Source organism: Solanum tuberosum, unplaced genomic scaffold (assembly GCF_000226075.1).
Source record: "Solanum tuberosum cultivar DM 1-3 516 R44 unplaced genomic scaffold, SolTub_3.0 scf00743, whole genome shotgun sequence".
Taxonomy (NCBI): domain Eukaryota; kingdom Viridiplantae; phylum Streptophyta; class Magnoliopsida; order Solanales; family Solanaceae; genus Solanum; species Solanum tuberosum.
The window spans coordinates 78,995-105,971 of NW_006239654.1; the positions used below are offsets into that span (position 1 = coordinate 78,995).

Genomic DNA, 26,977 nt, shown 5'->3' on the forward strand with positions numbered 1-26,977 from the left:
GTATACTGTATAACTTGTTAGAACTGTGAAATCGAAACCTATTCCTGGATCCCAGACACAAAGATCCACTGCAATCATAGGAATGGTTACAATAAAGAGATTAACAGCAGGAACCAATAGAAATTGACTCATAATATGTTGACCATTGAACTCCCAGGTGGATTTTCCATTTTCAGTATTAGGAAGTATTTTAACAGAATGCATTAAACTTATCAAGATATTGAGAAATGGATCTTCATTACCCACATGTTCCATGAAAAGGTCAGCAAGATACAAGTCCTTGAAGCTCTCCAAATCAGTTTTCCATATAGGAGAGCCATTCGCAAGAGAGTTAACATTTACATACCTCGTTGACACATCACGTTCGAGATGTTCATTCGGCCTAATAACTTCTGGAGCCTCAAAAGTAATTAGGAGTGAAACTTGAGATGCAATTGACCTTATCTCCCCGAATTTAATGTTGTGCGAACTTTCATTGAGCACCTGGATGGTTACTTCAGGTTGTAAATTGGCATTTCGGTAGATGCTTGTGTCGGACGCCGTAGTAACCACAAATGCAGAGCACTCTTCATCATGGACACTAGCATTAGGATCATGTAAGTTGGGGCTCACTGTTGTATAAGACATTTCAACGAACACTGTATCCTTGGTCACAACAGAAGGTTTTTGTACCAAAGCAGTTGTTGATTTAGATCTCCCATTTCGAGGAGTTATTATGTCATCAACAGTCTTAATACCAGTAATACCTCTATTAGTGAATTCACAGGAATCTACAGTGTGATATTGCTCATGCAATTTATCAGACACATGGTCTTCTTTCGAGTTTTGAGTTTCATAGGCAGATTTAAATGCAAATGACGTCTGAAAATTGCTTGGAACAGTTGTCTGGACCACCAGATATACTTGGGTTTGGTGGCTAAAACGTTGAATAAATTTCTCTTTGAAATGCATCCAATCGAAAAACTGCTTATTGCGAAACAACCAATCAAACCATATAAGAGCTTCACCCTCAAGGTAGTAGGAAGGAAGAGGTACCCAATACTCCTCGGTGAAGCCAAGGAAGGCGAAGTACCGCTCCGCTCGATAAAGACAGCCCTCTGGATTAACAGTGCCATTGAATTGATCCAATATCACAGCTTCAATTAGAGTACATCAATGAAAGCACCCGTGTAACAAACCTGAATTCTTCACTATATTAAGAAGAGCTAAAATGCAATACAACTTTAGAATTGTGATTGAAATACTCAAACTACGGAAATACAATGGAAATATTGAAATAACAAGTAACTAAAGATAGATATGAGAATAGGGATGAGAAGCTTAGATTCTAGAAGAAGAGGAGAGGACAAACATTTTCTTCAATATGCATAAACCCTTCTTTCCAACTCATTTTTGGGCCTAGATCCCAAATAAAACACTCTAATATTTTATTTGGCCCAATCTCATTCACCACCTCTAACTCGTAGGCCCTTATAGAGCTAGCTTGGTTCACAACAGTGTTTCTACACACGTGCCTTATAAAATATTTAAATTGATTGAATGACTTTCTATGTGAAATTACAATATATTGTTGAGTGACTTTCTAAGAAATTTACCCTTAGTTGAGTGACTTCTACGTTATACAATAAATTGAGTGACTTTCTAAGAAAATTATCCATATTTATGTGAATTTCTAAGAAAATTATCCATATTTTAGTTATTTTCAAAAATAAGTATTCATAGTTGAGTGACGCTCTGAGATAGTTCTCTAAATATCTTTAGAATGAAATAACTACTATATAATGTAGTAATAGTCAAGTTTAGAATTACAGAACATCATTAATAATGTAAATTTTGTAAAATATACTTCCAATTGAAACTTTTTGTATGTCGTCAGGTCAATATAAGTCAAGTAATATTTGACTAACTTGAAACTCATCGAAAATTTTAACAGTGGATTAAAGGAACTTGCTCTATAATGCCCAAAAATATTTGTCCAACGACCATCTATTAAAACTATTTAGATTATAAGTTAAAAGAACAACTCACAAATGACAGTGCAAAAGTCATACTAAAAAAAGTTGAAATTGAAAAACGACATGCAAAAGTCATATAGAATCTTCCTTAATTATATTCCAACTGTGCCTCTAAAGAAAGAATTTTCCTCAAAAATATTATAAGCTTAATTGTACAATTTTTTCCCTAATTGATCAAAGGATTTTCCAACTTAACTGCTTTCATACAACATATGTCTTTGCATGATGCCTATTGAGTCAATATTGGATTAGGATCTAAAATTCCAACAAGGCCGCATATACTACCTTGGGGGAAAATAATATTTTTTAAATATACTACAATGATTATTCAATCCAATTTAATTTGATTGGGCATATGGTTTCTTTTCTTAATATTAAAGGTGGAAAAAGATTTAAAATCACCTTGACTATTTGAATTGGTATAAAATTATCCTTCGTTCACCTTTTGGTTCTCAAATATTCTTGACGTCAATCTTTTGGCTAAAAAATATCCTTATTTCTAACGGTCCACACTCATAAATTGAATGAAGGGATATTCCACCAAATCTCATAGTTAAGGAAATTTTAGACCGTTCTTCGTTAAAATAATTGGAAATTACTTTTAAATATGGACTCATATGATTGATATGATTTCGGGTTTCATAGTAAATTAAATATAAATAAAAAAGTTGGTCATTTACTCTCTATAGTCACTTTTTTTTTTGTCCACGCCCCCTCCCCCACTTCCTCTCGCTTCCACCCTTTTTCTTGAAAATGAAATCATATTTTATAATCTATGGCATATGTGTTATTGTGATGGAAAAAGAAAATACTTACAACAACAATTTGCAAATTCTATAATCGTCCAAACAAAAACACTTCCAGAAAAAAAAATTATACAAGACATTGTCATGGAATGTGTTTTTGAAGCACAAAATCAAAAAGGAAAAAAAAAGAAATTTTGCAAGTTTAAAAAATGAATGAATTCAGCACCAACTACCAAAGCAGAAATTGAGGATGGATATTTTTTCAATTGCATTAACTAAAACAAATGAGGAGTGTTGAAGCTTGTTTTTAGTTGCTGCAGTAATTTTTAACAAAATAAGTTGTTTAAATTAAAATGAATTTGAATTTTGAATTTTAGTTAGGTTGTTTGAATTGTTGAGATATTTAGGTTATTTTAAATTTCAAATTATGCCAATTATGTTTTTTATGTTGACTATTTAAAGACTAATGCTTAGTTGAAAGCTATTGAAAGCCATTTCAATCCATTGAGAAAAATTTAAATAAATTATTTTTGCTGCCCCATTTTTTTTTAAAACACCAACAATCTATCTATATATAATAGGAGAAGAACAAAGTGTCACGTGTCAGCACCACAAAAAAAAAGAATTTATGAATTATTATATTATTAATTTAAAATATGAAAATATGAAAATCTGAAAATAAAAATAGAAAATGCAATCACTAAAGAAATTGGGTTTTAACGTGTTTATTGGCTCATTTTAAAAAAATCAAATTTGAAAGTTGGATTTGAGTTTAATCTTATTGGTTGAGATATATTTAACTATTTAAAAATTCTATAACTGAAAGTTACTGAGTGGTAAAGTTAGTAACTGCAAAAATCTATCTATCTATAAAATAGTAAAAGCATGAACAACTTTTTGGTTCATCCGGAGAGATACTTTTTGTCAACTGCTTCATTAAAAGAATTTAAAATTGAGAAAATTACTAATGTCATTTTTATAGTAGCTTCATCAACAAAATTTCAATGGAAAAGCCAAAAAAATAGTTTATCCTATTGTCAAAGTTTTCCACTAGATACATTAATCTCAATAACACATATTACAATTATACAGGGAAATTGTTGGATTTTTTAAAGTGGCTATAAAGTAGTGAAGAAGGAGATGCAAGAAAAGGGTTGTAATAGCTTAAAGAAGTTAGGAGTTTATGACCTTTATTCGGTCAATTAGATCAACATTTTGCATTTAAAACTCTTCTAATGGCAATTATGAGGGAACAAACATGGATGGTGATAATGAACTTCTGGATGACTCTGAATTTTACCAGGAATTGTTGGATGTGTTCTTAATTTGGGGCAGTAGATCATGCATTATATGGTAAATTTTTCAACCCCCTCCACCCTCTTCACATGAGTGTCAAATCTATTGTTTTCACTGCATGCAGCAATATGAATAAGTTTCTAAGGATTATAGTTATAGATGAGATTTTCTTAGAATAGAATAGTATTAGTATGATTATAGATCCTCTGTTTGACTGAGAATGCACTTAAAATAAGTTCATTCAAAAAGTCACTTGGTCCTTTTGTAAAGATGAACAAAAAAACACATATATGAACATATACCAATGTTATTTTTAATGTGCATTAAGAAAAACATAAATATAAGTATAATCAGAAGCAAAACTTTTTATGAATTTAGTGATTAACTTTTGAATTTAGGTTATTGAGAATTTTAAAATTTGCTAATGAAATAACTTGATTGCTAAATTTATGAAACATCTTAAACTAATTGAAATTTTGATATTAAAGTTTACTAATATTTTTTTTGACATAAAACCTATCGCCACTAATTATTATGTAATCTATGTGATAAGTTATAAATCTTAATACATAATTTACATAAACTTTCTTTTCTTACTAATATATAAAGGGTTAATATATTTTTTTTATTTGAATTGGAAATAAGGAGTCCTTTTTAATTAAAATTACAAAAGCTCTATGATTGTGGCCGATATAATTATTCTTGGGCCTTTTTTTTTCTATTGTTAATTTGTTTAAAATGGGTACGAGTTGTCATAGAGGTGTAAAAATTACATTAGGTTAAGAAAATCATTTTATTTTGGCAATGAAAGATTCAATAAAAGAGAATAGTTACGTATATAGGGTCTACGTAAAAGTCAGTTGATTCGTCTGAACCCCCATTTAACACTGTAGCTCCGCCCCTAACCACCATCACCACAACAACTCCATCTATTTATCCATATTTTAATATTTTCTTTACAATTTGATTTACTATTTTCTACAACTATCATTCCATATCATCATTAAAATTATTACTCATGTTGTCGGAAAAGTCGAATTGTCCTTAATCTGACTGTTGCAAAAAAAAAAAAAAGTTCACAAAGTAGAGACAAAAAAAATGAGAATAGAATCATTGAACACCTTCCATCATAAAAAATCATTCTATTACTGGAGTTTTTTTTTAAAAAAATTATTGGAGAAATCCAATCAATTAAAACAATTACAATTGTAAAATAATCTTTTTCAATTATGAATTTCATAAAGTAAACTAAACATGAGTTATGAGGTCTTCATCTATCTTATCTTTTCTTTTTCTTTTTCTTTTTCTTTTTTTTCACTATTATCAATCTGAAAATACTTCAAAATATCAACAACCATTAATCTACTTTCTCACCGACAGAGAAATTTCAACACAAATTTTTTCTCTCTTATTTTAATTATCTTATAAAATTTTTGGGTCAGTAACATACATCAACCCTCCAATCTTATAATCTTCAATCTCTATTGTTATTTGGTGAAGACCCAAGAGTTTAACCATCTACAACATGTAAATAAAGCATCCAAACATCTCCCATGCACCTCAACTACGTGAAGTCACGGAGTGTGCCACGTAAGGTAAAAGATGTATAAAATGACAAAAAAAATGTGTTCGAGGGGGTAATAGGACCTTAGTTTAGTTAAGGTGTGTCCCTAAGATTTTCGTTATAGTCTAAGGAGGTACTTGTATAATATTCCTAAAGAAAAACAGCCAACAACTGCTTATTTATTGCTCACTAGGTCATTATGGAAAAAAATTATGGTGGTTGAGGCACAACCAACCATAGTTGTGTGAGGGAACCGTTTTCTTTTGACAATTGTACTTGTGGGTCCTTTTCCTTGTTGTCACACTTTCTCTCTCACACTTTGATTATCTCAAATTTTAGTCCGTTCTTCATTCACATTTCTTTTTTTTTCCTTTGCAAAACCTCTTTTCTATTTTATCTCTGAACCCTTTTTTCACCAACATTTCTATGGTTCTTTTTTCTTGTAGTCCTACCTCTCAGTGCAAAAAAATGCATTGATACTACTATTATCTTGTTGTTGTCACAAATTCACTCGGTTGATTCTTTTTTCCCATTAATTTTTGTAACCTCCCGGAAAAAAATAGGATCTAGACTCCAAGCATTAAGAATTTTTTTTTAAATGAATCTTAAATGAGAAACACAAAATTAATATTAGTAATAATTATTGGATAGATGCAAAACAAGTAGAAAATTTAACAAATATGAAAAATAAGAAAGATAATTGAGTGCTTATGAATATCATTAAGATATTATTATAAATATTAACCATTCAGATAGTATTTAATAATTAAGAATTTAGTGATTAAGATTGAAACACCAAAAAATAACTTACGACAAATTTAAACAAAAAAATTGAATTGTGTAATTAAGTGTAATAAATAAGGCTGATTGATTTTTAGTAGCTCCATTGATTGACTACATTAATGATAGCACAACAATATACATGTACTCTTATAGTTTCATTGACGAACAAGAACCCTTAATGATACCAATACAATATTATATGTACTGATTTAGCATTGAGTATTGAAACTATCCATTATCTTAACCTTAATATAAGGGGTAGTTCAAGTGTGAGGGTCCTAAATTCTGGGGCCTCACAATAAAATAATTGTGAATTTGATAGTTTATGTTCTCCTCGACTATATTAAATATGGTTAAAAAAATACAAAATCTATATATAAATAAACAAAAATAATTATCTACTTTTTAACATAAATATTTTAGAACTTTAAACTAAACTACTCAAAATCTTTCTAACAATAAGTAATATTTTTACAATAACATCTAAGATAATATCTTGAAAACACATGATTAATATCGATCATAGAGAAAATGTTTATAATAGACTCTCAACTCAAAAAACTGTATATCTTTTTAATGAGATTATTTTGAATACATTTTAAAAAAAGAAAATTCATAAAATAAAGTTATAACATTATGTTTAATATAAAAAATGGTTACCTCAATAAGAAGGGCTCTTCAGTACGATCCCAAGTCCCAACCGCGTATAAAACGATCGGTACGGACTTGGGTCGTACCAAAGAACCCTTTTTATTGAGGTAAATCAATATAATGTTTGAAATACTGCATTAATTTTAGACAATTAAATATATATAAATAATCCTTGCAGGCTTTACCCTTTTCTGATAATTTGGAGATCTTTTCGTACCTGGAGAATCGGGTTTTCATACCAGATAAGGTTAATATTTTCTTTCAGGACTGTCAAATTTTGTTGCATTTATGTTATAAAGAAAATGTTGTGCTTGAATATTTATGTCTTCAGACTTGTAATTGTCCAATCTTGAGTTTCAAAGTAGTTATCGTTGTTCTTGCAGGTGGAGCTTGTTGGTAATATAGCAACAATAATATTATGACTTCATCATCACCAGCTGATTTCAACTGTCTCGGCCAAAGCCCTAGTCATCCATCTAGGAGACATTGTTCCACCGAAAGCTAAGGTAAGTTTGATTAGTACATTTGCTATGACTTTTCCGAGAGATTTCAGCAAAGTTTAAACCGTTCAACAATGTCCATATCACCACATTCTACCATCATTTTTAGAAACTAAGCTTGTAAATATGGAGAACAACTTCCTTTGATAGGGGATTCTATTTTTGACATGAATTCACGTCTGACTAGCACAGGAAGTCAAAGATATCATCGGTGTCAACCTTGCTATAATGGATCATTTCTTGGTAGGTCTTTTGTGATTTTGATTTTGTTAACCGCTTTTCCAAGTTCATGAGTACGTGATTAGGCTATCTTTGTTTTTGACAACAATTGATGTCTTCTAAGTCGGATGCTGTATTTCGAGATAAAACACTAAATTATTAGAGATACGCGAAATGTATTGAAGCAATGGATGGAGGACATGTTTGGTACTGACTTATTATTACTATAGCTAAACAGAAGAAGTGTGATCATTTTTTCTTGAGTCGAAGGTCGATGGTGATGTCTACGTATATTTTACACTTCCAAGATCATACTTTGTGGATTTACATTGGATATGTTATAATTATTGTTATTTTAGGATCGAAGTATTAATAAGGAGAAATAGTTTACCTTAAAATGACTATGAAACTACAAATACAAGTGTAAAAGTGTAGCTGAGGTAATAATAAGCCATGACCAAACATGTCCTCCATCCAATTTCTTCTGTTTCTTCTTTCTCTTCTTTTCTTGTTTTGTGTCTTCCCTAGCTTCAATACATTTCACATTGTGTGAGCGTATCTCTAATAATTTAGTCTTTTTTGTTGGAATTAATGCATCCACACCTTGATGTTTAGTCTTTCAATATTGTCTCTTAGTTTTTCAAGAAGTCTTTTAGGATTTTGTAATACATGTATCTAGTAATTTGTGATACATGTATCTAGTTAATTGTGCAAGACTTTTTATTTTCTATTTTGAGTAGTATAAATAGTGATGTAGTTGATGATTGTAATCATCTCAAGTGGCCTTAAGTAGCCTATATAAAACTTGAGCATCTTTTAAAGAAAGTATTCTCCTTCTATATTCCTACAAATTGGAATCAAGAGCAAGTTTTCGTTCTTAATCGGGGCTAGGTGGAAAAAAAATATGGCATCCAAAACAAATGAAGGTGCTGATTCTTCAGTTGTTCTTACTCCATTTTTTTATGGAACTGATTTTGAATACTGGGAGATAAGAATGAGAACACATTTGAAAGCTGAAGGTTTGTGGACTATTGTTGCAAATGGCTTTGAAGAGCCAGAAAATGATGGTGAACTTACAACAGCAGAGATGAAAAATCTTGAGGCTAAGTATCGTCAAGATGCAAAAGCCTTGAACAAAATCCAAATGGGAGTCTCAAGAGCATATTTTGCAAAAAATGCTACTTGTGAGACTACAAAGGAAGCTTGGGAGTCTCTAGAAACAGAGGTGTACGGTGACGAAAAGGTACGCACTATAAATCTTCAAACTCTTAGAAGAGAGTTTCAAAACTTGAAGCTGATAGAATCTAGAAAAATAGATGAATATTGCACAAGAGTCATGAATATTGTTAATAAAATGAGAAATCATGATGATACAATTTCTGACCAACAAGTTGTGGAAAAGATTCTAATTAGCGTCACAGAGAAGTATGAGTACATTGTTGCTATCACTGAGGAGACGAAAGATCTTTCTAAGCTTTCTATCAAAGAGCTAGTCGGATCATTTCGTGCACACGAGAAACAAAGGTTTTTTCGTGAAGAACAACCCAAAGAGACGGGTTTCCAGTCTAGAACAAATGAAAGTTCTCAAAATTTCTCAAAAAAACAACAAAAGAAGAATTACAATCCAAAAAAGAAGCAGGATCATGATGATTCTTCTAAGAAGGTTGAAGAAAAAGGTGAGAAAAGTACTAGTCTTTTTTGTAAAATTGCAAAAGGACTAATCACAAAGTAGAAAAATGTTGGCACAAAGGCAAGCCCCAATGTAACTTTTGTAAAAAATTTGGCCACATTGAGAATGATTGTTGGCACAAGCAACAGGAGCAAACAAATTTCTATGAAGAACATGAGGAAGAAAATCTTTTCTTTGCTTCTCAATGTGATGTTTCAACAAAAAGCAATGAATGGTATATTGATAGTGGTTGTAGCAATCACATGACTAGAGATGAAAAAAATTTCCTCTCGATTAATAGTAGCATCACTACTAAAGTGAGAATGGGGAATGGAGCCTTAGTTGATGCAAAAGGTAAGGTACCATTTCGATTAACATAAAAGGGAGCGGTAAGCAAATTCATGATGTGCTTTATGTTCCTGACTTGGAAGAAAATTTGCTTAGTGTTGGTCATTTCATGGAAAATGGTTATTCTCTTGTGTATAGAGATAATTATTGCTAGATTTATGATAAAATTGAGCTAAATCAAGTCATTGTTGAAGTAGAGATGATAAAAAGAAAATTTCCTTTACAATTTCATTACAATGCATTCAAAAATGAAGTTGTAGATAATTCATGGATTTGGCACAAAAGATTTTGTCACTTGAATTGTCATGGTTTGAAGCTTCTCAAGCAAAAAGACATGGTGCAAGGCCTTCCTGAGATACATACTAAGAATAAGGTAGAGAATACTTCTATCATATATTTAGATGTGTCAAATCAAGAAGAGGATGAGAAAGAGGAAAATGTCCCTCGAGGAGGAGAAATCTCAAATTCAGATGATGAAGAACCACCTCCAAGAGGAACAAAAATGTTGAGTGACATTTATCAAAGATGCAACTTTGCCGGTGTTGAGAAAGAAAATTATGAGGAGGCAATAAAGCATGATGTTTGGAAGAAAGCCTTGGCAGAAAAAATTCAGAAGATTGAGAAAAATAATACTTGGGAGTGTGTGAGTATACCCAAAGAAAGAGAAGTTGTAAGTCTAAAGTGGATTTACAAAATCAAACTCAATCAAGAAGGAAGTATTCAAAAGCACAAGAGAAAGGCAAAATTGAGTTGCAATTATTGTCAGACAGGAGAACAACTTGCTGACATCTTCACCACAGCACTTCCAAGAGAAAAGTTTTGCCATCTTCGAGAAGGGCATTGGAGTTGTCAAGCAAATGCATTAAGGGGGAGTGTTGGAATTAATGCATTCACACCTTGATGTTTAGTCTTTCAATATTGTCTCTTAGTTTTTCAAGAAGTCTTTTAGGATTTTGTAATACATGTATCTAGTAATTTGTGATACATGTATCTAGTTAATTGTGCAAGACTTTTTGTTTTCTATTTTGAGTAGTATAAAAAGTGATGTAGTTGATGATTGTAATCATCTCAAGTGGCCTTAAGTAGCCTATATAAAACTTGAGCATCTTTTAAAGAAAGTATTCTCCTTCTATATTTCCTACATTTTCATCTCGAAATACAACATCCGACTTTGAAGCTTTTAATTGCTGAGGAAAACAGAAATAGTCTAATCACACATCCTTATGAACTTGGAAAAGACGTTGACAAAATCAAAATCACAAAAGATGAGCTACCTTGATATGATGCAATTTAGCAAGGTTGACACCAATGAAATCTTTGAGTTCCTGTGGTAGTCAGACGTGAATTCATGTCAAAAAATAGATTCCCTTATCGAGAAAAGTTGTTCTCCATTTACAATCTTAGTTTATAAAACGATATTAGAATGGAAGTCGTGGACATGGCTCAACAGTTTAAACTTTGCGTAGCAAATGTACTCATCAAAATTACCTTAACTTTTGGAGGAATAATATCTTCTAGACGGATTACTAGGGGTTTAGCGGAGGCAGTTGAAATCAACTGGTGATGATGAAGTTGCAATAGTAATGTTGATACCCGACAAACAAGCTCCAACTGCAAGAACAATAAAAGGATAACTATCAGTGAAATTCAAGACTGGACGTAAACAACAAGATAGAAACTTCATTCAAGCAATTCATACTTGGTACAATTACATATAGGGTCTACGTAAAAGTCAGTGGGTTCGTCCGAACCCTCATTTAACACTGTAGCTCCGCCCCTGTCAACCACCCAAATTGGTTGTGTTTCTACACACGCGCCTTATAAAATATTTAAATTAATTGAATGACTTTCTATGTGAAATTACAATATATAGTTGAGTGACTTTCCAAGAAATTTACCTTTAGTTGAGTGACTTCTACATTATAAAATAAATTGAGTGACTTTCTAAGAAATTATCCATATTTAAGTGATTTTCTAATGAAATTATCCATATTTTAGTTATTTTCAAAAATAAGTATTCATAGTTGAGTGACGCTCTGAGATAGTTCTCTAAATATCTTTAGAATGAAATAACAAAGTTGTAGTTTCGAGTGAAAAAGTTAAACATAAGCTTCTCAGGGAACAAGAGACTTGAAAAAGTAAAAGAACAATGAAAACCTCGAATGCTGACAAGTGGCGTTTACAGGGGCATGAAGGACCTGTGATGGGGATGGCTTGTGATGCATCAGGTGGATTGCTGGCAACATGAGGGGCTGACGGAAAAGTTCGTGTATGGGATGTGGATTGGGGCTTCTGCACTCATCATTTCGAAGGTCATAAAGGAGTTTTCACCAGCATTATGTTCCATCCTGACCCGAACCGGCTGCAGGTGAGATCTGGATTGACGTAACTACTGTGCGTGCTTCCTTGTCAATATTACAAATTGTGTCTGATTTTTCAGATAACTGGCGAAACCAGAATACAGCTGCCATTTTCTTGGTCCATTGGGCTTCCCTTATTCTGATTAGTTTTGAATAACTTTTTGTGGAAGTATTTTGCTATATCACATAGATTCACTTACATGTACATTGATAGTATGGGTGTGTATTGATAGTATGTAAAAGAGAAATGTCTGGCAAAACTAGAGAAACATCAATCAAACTATAGTTACTAGTGTTTGACGCTTTCTTTTTTTCTTTTCTAGTTCGGAACACGTTTAACGTCATTTGTGGCACTTGCTGATACTTATACTGATAAAAATGACAGGTTGTAAATCTGTGTAACTTGCACGACTACCGCTGCCTGACCACCATACCAACACTTGAGTCAGTTGAAACCGTGTGTATGATTGGTTCAGACTCTCCTTTTGCTGCAGGTCTAGCTTCATCAAAAAATCCACAGGCAAAGAAGAGGTGATGTACCATCAATTAATTTCATCACTGTTGGTGAGCGTAGATTATTACGGATATGGAGTTCTGATAGGTACTTGAGAATCAATTTAGTGTTTTTAAGATGATCGAATGTTCAACGTAGTCAAAATAGTTGCCAACATGTATCATAGTGTGACGAGAAACTCAGAACTTCTCAAGCATTCTCTGTTCAATTTTTATTTTTTTTTGCTTCAATCTCCTAAAATGTGGTGGCTTGCTTCACTATTCAATAATAACATCTTTTTTTTTCTGCTATTCTTAATTCTGGTGTTTCCATAGGTTAGGTTATGGGATTGCGAGAACAAGGCTTGTGTTGGCATAGGCATAGGTCACATGGGAGCTGTTGGTGCTGTTGCTTTATCAAAGAAACAACAGAACTTCTTCGTTAGTGGTAGTAGGTAAGTGATTATCCCTGAACTCTGCAGTGGTCATATCCTTCTTCTGCATATGCATGTATAAACATGCGCTCCTCTTTTATTAATCTAGTTATGCCACTATGATGATTCTGCTTGTTTGATATTTGTATTATGTACTGCGAATGAAGATTTAGTACTGAATCGAGTTTGCCCTTGGTTCTGCTGACTTGAGTTGATATTTCTTTTACTGGTTGAGTGCAAATAAGATTCTGAGGAATAAAACCCTACGTCATATTTCAACCAAAAACATGAGATTAAAGATCTCTCTTCTATTGAGCTCTAAGGTTCAGTCTCCCTTTAACGAGCTGAATTCTATTCAAAATAGGTCGATCTAAGAGCTCAAACAAATGGAAGGGAAATTCGACGTCGATAGGTTTAGATTTTCCTGTTCGTCATCCTATGACTCGATTCTTCTCTTGAAATCTTAACGCAAACTAATCTAAATGTTTCTTTATCATATTTTCTAGAAGTTATATCTTTTATCTTTCTACATTTTTCCAGTGACCGTACTCTAAAGGTATGGAATATGGACGGTGTCACTGGCAACAATGAAGAAATTATAACTCTGAAAGCAAAAGCAGTTGTAGCAGCACATGACAAGGATATTAACTCTTTGGCAGTAGCACCAAATGACAGTCTTGTTTGCAGTGGTTCCCAGGTTGACATCTTATTAAATCTTGGCATAAAAATCTGCCAAAGGAGACGAAATTGCTTCTTGTATATTTTCTGATCTCGTCATATTTTACTAGGATCACACGGCCTGCATATGGAGCCTTCCAGTGTCAGTGGAAAACATTTTCCATGGAAAACAATTTCCTTCATACCAAACACACCCCTAGTGTCAGTGGTTACACTGAAAGGGCATAAAACGGGGATATGGTCTCTGGAGTTTTCTCCACTTGATCATTGCGCGCTAACATAAAGATATGGGCCATATCTGATAGATCATGTCTAAGAACATTTAAAGGGCATAGAGCAAGTTTGTTAAGAGCATCGTTTCTTACCCGTGGAACCCAGCTTGTTTCTTGTGGTAACAATGACATCCCGAAACCATTATAGTGTTGATTTCTCTGTTTCTCACTACCTACTTTTGCTAAAAGATATGGCCGTCTCTCCAGATTCTGATGGTTTCATTAAGTTGTGGACAGTTAGGAACGAAGAGTGTATCGCAACATTTGACCAACATGATGATAAGGTAATCAAGTATTTATGTCATCTCCTATTCTCTTATAATAGAGCATTTTCTTAATTAATATGATGTTTTTCTCCTCTAACTGGTAATCCAGATATGGGCCCTGGCTATTGGTAAGAAAACAGAAATGCTTGCAACTGGCAGTGGTGATGCAGTGATCAATCTATGGCACGACTCAACTGCTTCAGATAAATAGGAAGCTAATTTTCGTAAAGATGTAAGTGTTAAGGTCTACGTACACTCTACCTTCCTCGCACCCCATTACACTGGGTATGTTGTTGATACTTTGTTTCTCGTGCAGGAGGAAGGTGTTCTACGGGTTCAAGAGTTAAAAAATGCTTTAATAGATGCTGACTACACAAGAGCCATTCAGATAGCATTTGAGCTTCGAAGACCTCATGGCCTTCTAGATATATTTACTGAACTCCACAGGTAGTTCGTTCTGACTTGTCCATTTTTTTCAAGTGATGGTTCTAAATTTATGTAAATGCAATTGTACATATTACTTCTTTCGTCTTGAAAGGAAGAGAGATGCCGGAGATCAAATAGTAAAAGCAGTTGACGCGCTTTCTAAAGAAGAGTTACGTTTGCATTTGGAATATATCAGGGAATGGAACACAAAGACAGTTTTGTCATACTCAAACTTTTTTCTTTCCTGCACTCCTATTACTAAGATGATTGAGGTACTGTTGGCCTTTAAAAATGCTTTAGTAGATTCATTGAATTACATAGTCGAGAAGATTAGAGTGTACGTAAACCTTATCCCTACCTCGGAGATAGAGAGACTGTTTCCAATCAAGAAAAAGTCGTTTCATATAATTAGCTTGGCACATCGATTGGTCTTCATTTAGTTGATTGGCTACTTGTTCGTAATGCTTGAATACACACATACGTTGGACTTAAGCATCAATCTTAATGTCATGTTATTCTCTAGTCATTTTGCTAAAGTCACGGATTCAAGCCTTGGAAACAGTCTCTGGCAGAAATGCAAGGTAAGACTGCTTACAATAGACCCCTGTGGTCGGGTCCTTCCCCAGACCCTGTGCATAGCAGGAGCTTTAGTGCACTGGGCTCCCTTGGAACGTATATAAATAATCTCCTCACCCTTTTTTCTTGACATTTCTTCTTCTTTTTTATAGATAAAGGGTAATGAAGGAGTGCTTGAAGGTCTTATTGCTTATACTCAGAGACATTTCAATAGATTAGTTGGATTAGAAAGAGAAAATCATATGCTGGGATATACTTCATATAGAATGTGAGGCATTGAACCAGAAGGAAAATTTGAGAACAAGGATGTCATACTTTGTACTGGTGCAGATAATGAGCAACATCATCAAGACATTCAAGGGAAAAAATGCTCAGAAAAGCGAAAATCGGATATATCAGGAGATATCACGGGTAAGAAAGTGAAGATGTAGACTGAATGTGGTCGTACAAGTAATTTAGAAATTGGATATAGGGACACTTGTAATATAGTACTCCTTCCAGTCTAACTTCACTTGTCACGGTAAGAAATTATGTGTTTTGGCTATCATAACTTTATTTATCATCTTTAACTGTTTTTTTCCCCAATTGAAATTGTAAGGCAAAACAATATGCACCATTTGTTAGACGACAAGGGTATATAGTGCACCATTGTTTTAACAAGGGGTTATCAACTCTAAATCGCAAAGTTGAAAGGAATATTGGCCCCTTTTCCCTAATAATTTACATAAATTATTTTTATTATTATTATTATTATTATCATTATTACTATAACATTGTACAAAGAGACAATGATAAAGAATTACATTGAAAGGAAAATGGGAGAACAAAACTAGCAGAATATTGACAGGAAGAACAGTTTTGAACCAAACTATTAATCAATGACATTTTTATTTAATTTGAAGATATTTTTAACTCTTTTCCGTGAAAGAAATTGAAAGAAAGAGGAAAGGAGTCCAAGCGGGTCCAAGGAATAGAATGTACACCTACTCTTATTACACCTATTTTTATGGGGTAGAGAGATTGTTTAAGTAGATGCTCAACTTAAAATAAGTATAGTCAAAATAAGATTGAAAAGAAAATAACGATAATAAAACAATAAGATGAACAAAGAAAATTAAGCGACGAACAAAGCAAATAAAGCAACAGATAGAGTTTAGTGACAAAACAAATTAATAATATCATGAAACTCATTAAACAAGTGAACCAAATAATTTCCTTTACTAAGAGCAAAAAGAAAATTAATGCAAGTAAAACAAAAGACATGTCTATTATTTGCAAAGGAAAAAGAGTTAGGCCACAGGAATTCTAAATTTGGTTGGCAAATTAGCAAAAAAAAAAAAGTTGAAAATTGTACACGTATACACATTCACACAAATTGGCAAAGCTAAGGTTTATTGTAAAATTATATTATTTATTTAAGAGTTGAAATAACTTTTTACGTATATAGAGTAGATATTAAACATATTAGCACATTGTGCTGGACTTGGAATTACTTGGGCCAACCATCGGATAAGCTAAGATGAATTTTCTAGCCCAATGTTTATAGTGCAGGGAAGGGACATTGGTTAGGAGGTGATTTATTCATATATTAAACTAGTGAACTTATTCGCGCTTCGTGCGATTAAAAAAATAATAATATGCCAATAATTTTATTAAAGTAATATAATATTGATAGAAGAGATATTTATAATATGTGCTTATATATATTATATATATTTATTATCCAGACGTACAATTGATTTCATAAAGAAAGATGTTTGGTTAGCAGTTATATGACTCCCAACAAAGTCATAAGTTATTACTTTGGACCAAAAATATTATAAACTTACGATAATGAAAATTCGTATAAAATGTAAAACAAAGAAAATATGGAGAGAACATGCAATAAATAAATAGATGAATAAACATTGTACATCATTCTTATGTTCTTAATCATTTAAAAGAATGAAATTAATGCACAATTTTTTCAACTCTTATTTACATTCATCCCCACAAGCCGATCATCATTCAATAACCTTCATTTTTTTATTCAAGTCAAACTAAAACATGAATATAACTCTAATGTGATCATTTGTACAAAGTCTTACAATGTCTTTATTTGTAGGACTACATTATGAAAAATCGAAACAATATCATGACTATTACGAATTTTTTAAGATATTTTTATTTTTCATGGAGGAAATGAAAGATTAAAGTAGTAAATATTTAGGATTTTATATTTTGCAAAATAATAAATAGAAATAAGTGAAATAGTAAATTTTGAGACTTTTAAGTTTTTGCAATAAAGAATAGCAATGACTACAAGAATATTAATTAACACATTAATTTTTTAATAATAATCATAGATAAATAGAATTATATGGAAAAAAAAGATAAATATGATTCCTTGCCAAAGAGAAGTGTCGATTTTATCCACTCATTATTGTTGTTTTTCCTCTTATTTTTTCATTATTATATAAATAAATATTCTTATTTTTAAATTTGTTATCCTTTATTGTAGTATTTATTTTATATTTTATTAATTAATTTTCTTCTTTTTCTCTTTTCCTTCCTCGATCCTACTTAAAAATATTTTTTTTATAGTAAAAAAAATGCATCTTCCATAGGATCTTAATCACAAGAAAATAGATGAAAAGAGAATATAAAATCTGTGTACAATATATACTTATTATTATTAATTCTTTTACTTTTAAAAAAAATAGAAGAACAAAACAAATCTTTAAATAAAACATAAATGGTCTTCGTACCGTAAAAAAATCATTAAAAAGGCCATATAATATTTAATATATCTTTAGTTTTTTTAATATATTAATAGTAGAGTTTGAACCTTGATAGTAATTAAAGAGTATCTCATAATCGTTCTGAAGATATTAGTGTAAAGATAAATGTCATGTAACAATATTTCTCTTCAAAATGAAAGACTTTTTCAAAAAAAGTTTGTCCCTCCACAAGGACATATATATTGAGATTTAAGAGAGAAAATTCATTTGGGTTGAGAAATTTTCAGGAAGAGTGATTAGTATTTTAAAAGGTACGAGAAGATATTTAGAGAAAGAATCAATCTATTTATGAAATTTATATCAAATTAGAAGGAGAATAAGCAGAAACTAATATTATTCCCTGCAACTTTATTATTCTACTAATTTCTTTCTTCTTTTATTTTGTTTTGATTTTTTTATGTGTCTTTATAGTTTAACGATGTTTTTTTTATTGAGACTAAGTGTGGTGCATATTAATGCTATCATTCGTTTGAAATGGAATTCATTTATTCTTTATTCTTTTATTTAGTCTTTAATTTTTTGATGTGTTTTAAATTAAATTTTATCTTATTTTTTCTTATTTATCTTTAATTAAAGTTCTTTCTCTTTTTCTGTAACGACCTGTTCCCGTCGTTATAGAAAAGCCAACAAGGAAATTTTTTGGGCCGGAACACTTTTTCATAGTATTTTGAAAATTTCAACCTAGTCCAGATTTGGACGAAATTGAAGTCAATGAGGTCTAGGAAAATCTGGTAACAATTGGGAGATCTAATTATGAATTTGATCGTATGAGTAGATAGCTAAGACATTAAGGAACCTGTACGATTTTACGAAATTCATGTGATCAAATTCATAATTAGATTACCCAATTGCTACTGGATTTCCCTAGACCTCACAGACCCCGCTTTCTTCCAAATCTGGACTAGGTTGGAAAAAATCCAAATACTAAGTAAAAGTTTTCTGACCCAATTTTGTTTCCCGTTGGCTTTTCTATAACGGCGGAATGAGGTCGTTACAATTAAACCGCAACAACTTAATTTGTTTTTTTAGATAGTTAAATATATTTTTATTTAGTGTAGGAGCAAAATAGTAATCCAACTTTGCACTTTAAAGCTTCTCGTGCGTTGCACGTTTATTCCATAGTAACTTGATGATAATTTCATGACATATATAATACCGTATCCCATAAAAATTATCAATTAATTAGAAAATAAAAATTAAACTACTACACCCTTCAATCCGGCATCACTATAAATCATATGAATTTTCCTTCAACTAAAATGCATAGATACTATAAAAGAAGAAGTCAGTAAGCATAACGAAAGGCTAAAGGTTATATAGAAATAACTATTTGGAAGAAAACTTCCTGATAATCTCAATCACATAAATAGCATTGTAAAGAAAATATTTCTTATGTAATGAGTATCAACAAAATGACATGTGACTATTTTTTGACTCATGAGAAGTTCATTAATTTAAAAAAATATACATTTAGAAGCATATATTTGCATCGCAAGAGAAATTGTTAACAAAACCAAATAAATTTAGACTACTTCCATGTTAGCTTCATATATTGGAACATTACATACTACTATATATGTTAGCAAAAAATAAAGTAATTTTTGTATCACCAAAATATATTTCCCTCAAGTACTCAAGGTTGTGGAATATACCTTCTTAGGATATAATAATTTACTTCATTCGAATAGTGGTACTCAAATACTCTGATCTACTAGACGACAGTAAATCACACGAAAAATTTTACAATGCGAGAAGAAGAAGATTAGATAATTTTTGTGGTTGAAAATGAGAAAAAAAAATCCCTCTATTTATAGCCAACAAAGGGTTGTATGAACATGTACTTATTGTTTCTTATCTGAAAAGTCATGACCCTTTGTAAAAGTGACAATCCTTTGGAAAAGTAACAACTTATCGAATAAGCCACAACTCTTTAAAAAAGTCACAACTCATTTGAAAGTCATAACCATTTGAAAAAGTCACAACTTATCTGATAGTCACAACCTTTCAAAAGTTACTCAAATAGCTATAGATGGGTGTTTTAAGTTATGGACATTATAGTAATTTAACATTAAAGTTAGGGAGTTCATACTTTTAAGGTAGTATAAATATAAATTAAAAAATAAATAAATATAAATTAGGGGCATTATAGTAGTTTAACATTTAAGTTAGAGAGTTCATGCTTTTAAGGTAGTCATGACATATATAATACTGTATCCCATAAAAATTAGCAATTAATTAGAAAATAAAAATTAAACTAATACACCCTTCAATCCAGCATCATTATAAATCATATGAACTTTCCTTCAACTAAAATGCATAGATACTATAAAAGAAGAAGTCAGTAAGCATAACGAAAGGGAAATGGTTATATAGAAGTAACTATTTGGGTTTCGTCCGGTCATTAATAACTTAATTATTTTTATATAATAGTAGATAGAAACAACGCTTGTAAGGAGTCCTATTAAATCAAGAAATATAGGCCTGCCTACCATCCACACCAGAATAAATAGAGTTTTCCGAAAAAACCTGCTAATGGAGGAAGACCTCCTAGGGATAAGAGTCATAAAACTTTCTGATAATCTCAATCACATAAATAGCATTGTAAATAAAATCTTTCTTATGTAATGAGCATCAACAAAATGACACGTGACAATTTTCTGACTCATGAGAAGTTCATAAATTTTAAAAAATATACATTTAGAAACATATATTGGCATCGCAAGAGAAATTGTTAACAAAAACAAATGAATTTAGACTACTTCCATGTTAGCTTCATATATTGGACCATTACATACTACTATATATATTAACAAAAAAAAAGTAATTTTTGTATCACCAAAATATATTTCCCTCAAGTAGTCAAGGTTGTGGAATATACCTTCTTAGGATATAATGAATTACTCCATTCGAATAGTGGTACTCAAATACTGCTGATCTAATAACTCACTAGACGACAATAAATCACACGAAAATTTTTACAATGCAAGAAGAAGAAGATTAGAAAATTTTTGTGGTTGAAAATGAGGAAAAAATTCCTCTATTTATAGCCCACAAAGGGTTGTATGAACATGTACTTATTGTGCTTTATTCAGTCATGACAATCCTTTGGAAAAGTAATAATTTATCGAATAAGTCACAACTCTTTTAAAAAGTCACAACCCTTTGAAAAAGTTACAACCTTTTGGAAAAGTCACAACCATTTGGAAAACTCATAACTTATCTGAAAGTCACAACCTTTCAAAAGAATATATGTTATTCAAATAGATATAGATGGGTGTTTTAAGTTAGGAGCATTATAGTGATTTAATATTTAAGTTAGGGATTTCATACTATTAAGGTAGTATATAAGTAGATATATATATAATAAATAAATATAAATTAAGGGCATTATAGTAATTTAACATTTAAGTTAGAGAGTTCATGCCTTTAAGGTAGTATAGAAGATATGGATAGATAGATATTTTAGAACTTTAAACTAAACTACTTTAAATATTTGTAGCAATAAATAATATTTTCACAATAACATCTAAGATAATATATTGAAAACACATGACTAATATCAATCATAGAGAGAATGTTTATAATAGACTCTCGGCTCAAGAAATTGTATATTTTCTTAAAATGACACTCTTTGTCACAAAGGAGTGTGCAAGCCAACTTTAGTGAGATTATTTTGAATACCTTTCAAAAAAAAGAAAAGTCATAAAATATTTTCTTTCAAAAATGTCAAATTTTGTTGCATTTATTTTATAAAGAAAATGTTGTGCTTGAATATTTATGTCTTAGGGCTTGTAATTGTACCTTGTATGCTTTGATTGAATGAAGTTTCTATCTTATGTTGTTTACAAGCTATGTCCAATCTTGATTTATCATAGTAGGTATCGTTGTTCTTGCAGGTGGAGCTTGTTCGTAATATAGCAACAATAATAATATGAATTCATCATCACCAGATGATTTCAACTGTCTCTGCCAAACCCCTAGTCATCCATCTAGGAGATATTGTTCCTCCGAAAGCTAAGGTAAGTTTGATCAGTACATTTGCTATGACATTTTTGAGAGATTTTAGCAAAGTTTAAACCGTTCAACCATGTCCATATCACCGCATTCTACCATCATTTTTAGAAACTAAGCTTGTAAATGGAGAACAACTTTCCTCGAAAGGGGATTCTATTTTTGACATGAATTCCCGTCTGACTAGCACAAGAAGTCAAAGATATCATCGGTGCCAACCTTGCTACAATGGATCATTTCTTTGTAGGTCTTTTGTGATTTTGATTTTATTAACCGCTTTTCCAAGTTCATGAGTATGTGATTAGACTATCTTTGTTTTTGGCAACATTTGATGTCTTCTAAGTTGGATGTTGTATTTCGAGATAGAAACACTAAATTATTAGAGATACGCTAAATGTATTGAAACAATGGAGAAGACGTTGACAAAATCATTTAGTCTTTTCATCTCGAAATACAGCATCCGACTTTGAAGCTTTTATTGTTGAGGAAAACAGAATTAGTCTAATCACACATACTTATGAATATGGAGAAGACGTTGACAAAATCAAAATATCAAAAGACGAGCTACCTTGATATGATACAATTTAGCAAGGTTGACACCGGTGATATCTTTGAGTTCCTGTGGTAGTCAGACATGAATTCATGTCAAAAAATAGAATCCCCTATTTGTTCTCCAATATTAGTTTATAAAATGATATTAGAATGGAAGTCATGGACATGGTTGAATAGTTTAAACTTCGCTAAAATATCTCAAAGAAGTCGTAGCAAATGTACTCATCAAAACTTACTTTACTAATTGTTGAAGGAAGAATATCTTCTAGACGGATTACTAGGGGTTTATTGTTGATACACGACAAACAAGCTCCACCTGCATTTATTGACATAGATTTAGAAATTGCCTTCTTTGGTTTAATATTACTAGTGCATGTAATGCCTTTACGAATCATATTCAGGCATGGACTCAAAAAGAGAAGTATTTTCCTTGATGTTTTCTGAGATTAGACAAATGTAGATCAGATATGATCTTAGTACTCTTTCCGGTTTCATTTATCGACATAGATTTAGAAATTGCCTTCTTTGGTGTAATACTAGTGCATGTATCTAAGTAATGGTTGAAATTTAGTTTCATTAAATCATTCATGTCATCACACTCTTTTCTGAGGTTCTAAGATGTTTCATATATATACTGCAGGTACGAGTGTACGACCTTGAATCAAATTGTGCTCTAAAGTATTGTCTGGGTACACTAATACTAATTTGTGTCTTTGTACCTGTGTATCAAATTCTGGAAGAACACTTATAGTAACGGGAAGCAAGGAAACAATGTAAGTTTGTGATATTTCTTTCTGCTCTTTTGACAAATATGCAGCATTTGATGTATGTCTATTCGATTTCTCTTATTTGCTGGTTTTCCTAGATTTTACTTTACAATTTCTGCTATTCTTAATTCTGGTGTTTCCATAGGTTAGGTTATGGGATTGCAAGAACAAGGCTCGTGTTGGCGTAGGCACAGGGTCACACGGGAGCTGTTGGTGTTGTTGCTCTTTCAAAGAAAAAACGGAACTTCTTTGTTTGTGGTAGTAGTTAAGTGATTATCGCTAAACTCTGCAGTGATCACATCCCTGAACTCTGCATATGCATGTATAAACAGTTTAGTGCTGAATCGAGTTTGCCCCTGGTTCTGATGACTTGAGTAAATATTTCTTCATCAAGATGCATAATTTCAAAAATAAAGTATAGACGTTTTCTTAAGCATAACAGTTTTAGAAAAGAGTTTCAGTCAGTTAAAGAGAAAATTCAATATAATTTAAAAGAAGGATTTGAGTATCAACTCAACAAAGATATCATATGAGCATTATTGCTAGTTTTGGGAGTAGTATTGAGCACCGATTGGCTGTGAGTTTTGATAACTCAAACTCCATAACTTGCGTCGTCAACGTAGATAAGATCATGCCATTGTTTCGGGTGAATCCTCATCCAGTCTTGTTGAGGGCTTTTTAGATGGATTCATAAGTTCAATTCCATCGTTACATAATGCCACACATCAGGAGAAACCTACAAGAAAAGGTAGGGTAAAAGATAAAATAAGATTATTAGATAATAAGCAAAGACAAATGAATGTGTGACATCATGACCTAATTGGTATATAAGAATCAGGGTAGTATATTTTGTTGTTATTGCGTTTGCGGGTGTGATAGCTAGCAGAAGAATGGATGGCTGGCTGGCAACTGATTCTAAATGCTTAAGGTCGAATCTTGACCTGAAGGAACTGTAGAAGATCCTGTATTGAAGTTCAAGCCGAAATATTTTGAAATCTAAACCTATTCAAGACTATCTAAGTTCTAGTTTCGAGTGAAAAAGTTAGACATAAACTTCAGGGAACAACAGACTTGAAAAAGGAAAAGAAACAATGAAAACCTCGAATGCTGACAAGTGGCTTTTACATGGGAATGAAGGACCTGTGATGGGGATGGCTTGTGATGCATCAGGTGGATTTGACGGTGTGGGGTAGGTTGAGGAAATAATTGCTATTTAGGTCATAAATATTAAAGAATATCTTGTTACAAGTAACTAATTGAATGTTTCTGTTAAAAGTTGTCACGACCTGAGTCTACACCCGAGACGTGGCCGACAAGTCAACTTTTATTCTAACAATTTAGTGGAAAAAATCTAAACATGCTTTCACAAAATTGCTAGATCACATGGAAACAATTTAACGTGTTGCTCCAAGGCTCCCCTTTGCCTGTCTAATTTTAGTAAGTAATTTCCTTTATATGTTCTAAATCTTCTTGAGATCCACTCTCTTTAAGGTTTTCGCGATGCTAGTTGGAAAAATGAGTCGTTCAACGGATGCAATTGTTACAACAACTTGTTCTTCAGCCCTAGCCTCTAGGCTTGTTGCTCAAAACATCAAACACAAGCTCTTATATATATATATATAATGCCACTCCTACAACTATTTAGATTTTTATTGAACCTTCTAATTTAATACAATATAATGTCTAGTCCTTGCACAGTGTATTAATGATAGAAAATTTGATGGAGAAAATAGTGAAATGCCCCCTCGACCTATTATTAGATTTTCAACTACACACTTATACTTTATGGTAGTTCTATTATCCCGTTAGATTATTTTAAAACAAAATAATACACCCTTAAATGCTGGCATGGCATAGAGAATATTCTCACTCTCTTGGAGGCATGTGGAAGTTATGAGAATTGATAAAAAAAAAAAATTATAATATTTTAATTTGACTTTATCTTAAATATATATTTTTTACTTTTCTCTTTACGTTTTTTGTTGGGAAAATGCATAAGTACCCTCCAGCCTATACCCAAAATCCCTGACACACCTAACCTTTACTAAAGTCCTATTACCCCCCTAAACTTATTTTATATATAATTTTCTACCCCTTTTCGGCCTACGTGGCACTATCCTTGAAAAAATTGTCAACACGCGCTGGGCCCACAAGATAGTGCCACATAGACCGAAAAGGGGTAGAAAATTATATATAAAATAAGTTCGGGGGGATAATAGGACCTTAGTAAAGGTTAGGGTGTGTCTCTGGGATTTTGGACATAGGCTGGGGGGGTACTTATGCATTTTCCCTTTTTTGTTTCTTTTTTCCCTCTCTTTCTCCTTACTCAACCCTCACACCACCACCATTTCCTCCACCTTAGCTTGAACCACCATCACCACAACAACTCCATCTCTTTATCCATCTTTTAATATTTGATTTACTATTTTCTATAACTAACGTTGCATATCATCATTAAAATTATTACTCATGTTGTCGGAAAAGTCAATTTGTCCTTAATCTGACTGTTGCAAAATAGAAATTCACAAAGTAAAGACAAAAAAAAAAGAATAGAATCATTGAACACCTTCCATCATAAAAATTCATTCTATTATTGATGTTTTTTAAAAAAAAAATTAGAGAAATCCAATCAATTAAAACAATTACGATTGTAAAATAAATTTTTTTCAATTATGAATTTCATAAAGTAAACTAAACATGAGCTATGAGGTCTTCATCTAGCTTTTCTTTTTCTTTTTCTTTTTTTTCATTTTCATCCATCTAAAAATAATTCAAAATATCAACACCATTAATCTACTTTCTCACCGACAGAGAAATTTCAATGCAAATTTTTTCTCTATTCATTTAATTATCTTATAAAAATTTTGGGTCAGTAATATACATCAAACTTCCAATCTTATAATCTTCAATCTCTATTGTTGTTTGGTGAAGACCCAAGAGTTTAACCATCGACAACATGTAAATAAAGCATCCAAACATCTCCCATGTACTTCGATTACGTGGAGTCATGGAGTGTGCCACGTAAGCTAAAAGATGTATAAAATTACAAAAAAAATGTGTTCGAGGGGGTAATAGGGTTAAGGTGTGTCCCTAAGACTTCAGTTATAGTCTAAGGAGGTACTTGTACCTTATTCCTAAAGAAAAAATGCCAACAACCGCTTATTTATTGCTCACTAGGTCATTATGGAAAAAATTTATGGTGGCTGAGGCACAACCAACCATAGTTGTGTGAGGGAACCATTTTCTTTTGACAAATGTACTTGTGGGTCCTTTCCCTTGTTGTCACACTTTCTCTCTCACACTTTGATTATCTCAAATTTTAGTCCGTTCTTCATTCACATTTCTTTTTTTTCCCTTTGCAAAACCTCTTTTCTATTTTATCTCTACACCCTTTTGTCACCAACGTTTCTATAGTTCTTTTTCTTTGTAGTCCAACCTCTCAATGAAAATGCATTGATACTATATCTTGTGTTGCCACAAATTCACTTGGTTGATTCTTTTTTCCCATTAATTTTTGTAACCCCCCGAAAAAAATAGAATCTAGACTCCAAGCATTAAGAATTTTTTTTAAA

At 31.9% G+C, this 26,977-nt stretch overlaps 1 protein-coding gene and 1 pseudogene across 1 annotated transcript; both read left to right on the plus strand.

Annotated features, from left to right (window-relative positions):
- The first annotated feature begins 8,678 nt into the window (after window positions 1-8,678).
- LOC107058987 (uncharacterized) lies at window positions 8,679-9,506 on the plus strand. The gene has a single exon (XM_015305301.1). The coding sequence runs from the start codon at window positions 8,679-8,681 to the stop codon at window positions 9,504-9,506; it is 828 nt and encodes a 275-aa protein (XP_015160787.1).
- A 2,434-nt stretch (window positions 9,507-11,940) lies between these two features.
- On the plus strand, window positions 11,941-24,598 carry LOC102583522 (transducin beta-like protein 3; annotated as a pseudogene).
- Window positions 24,599-26,977: the final 2,379 nt, after the last annotated feature.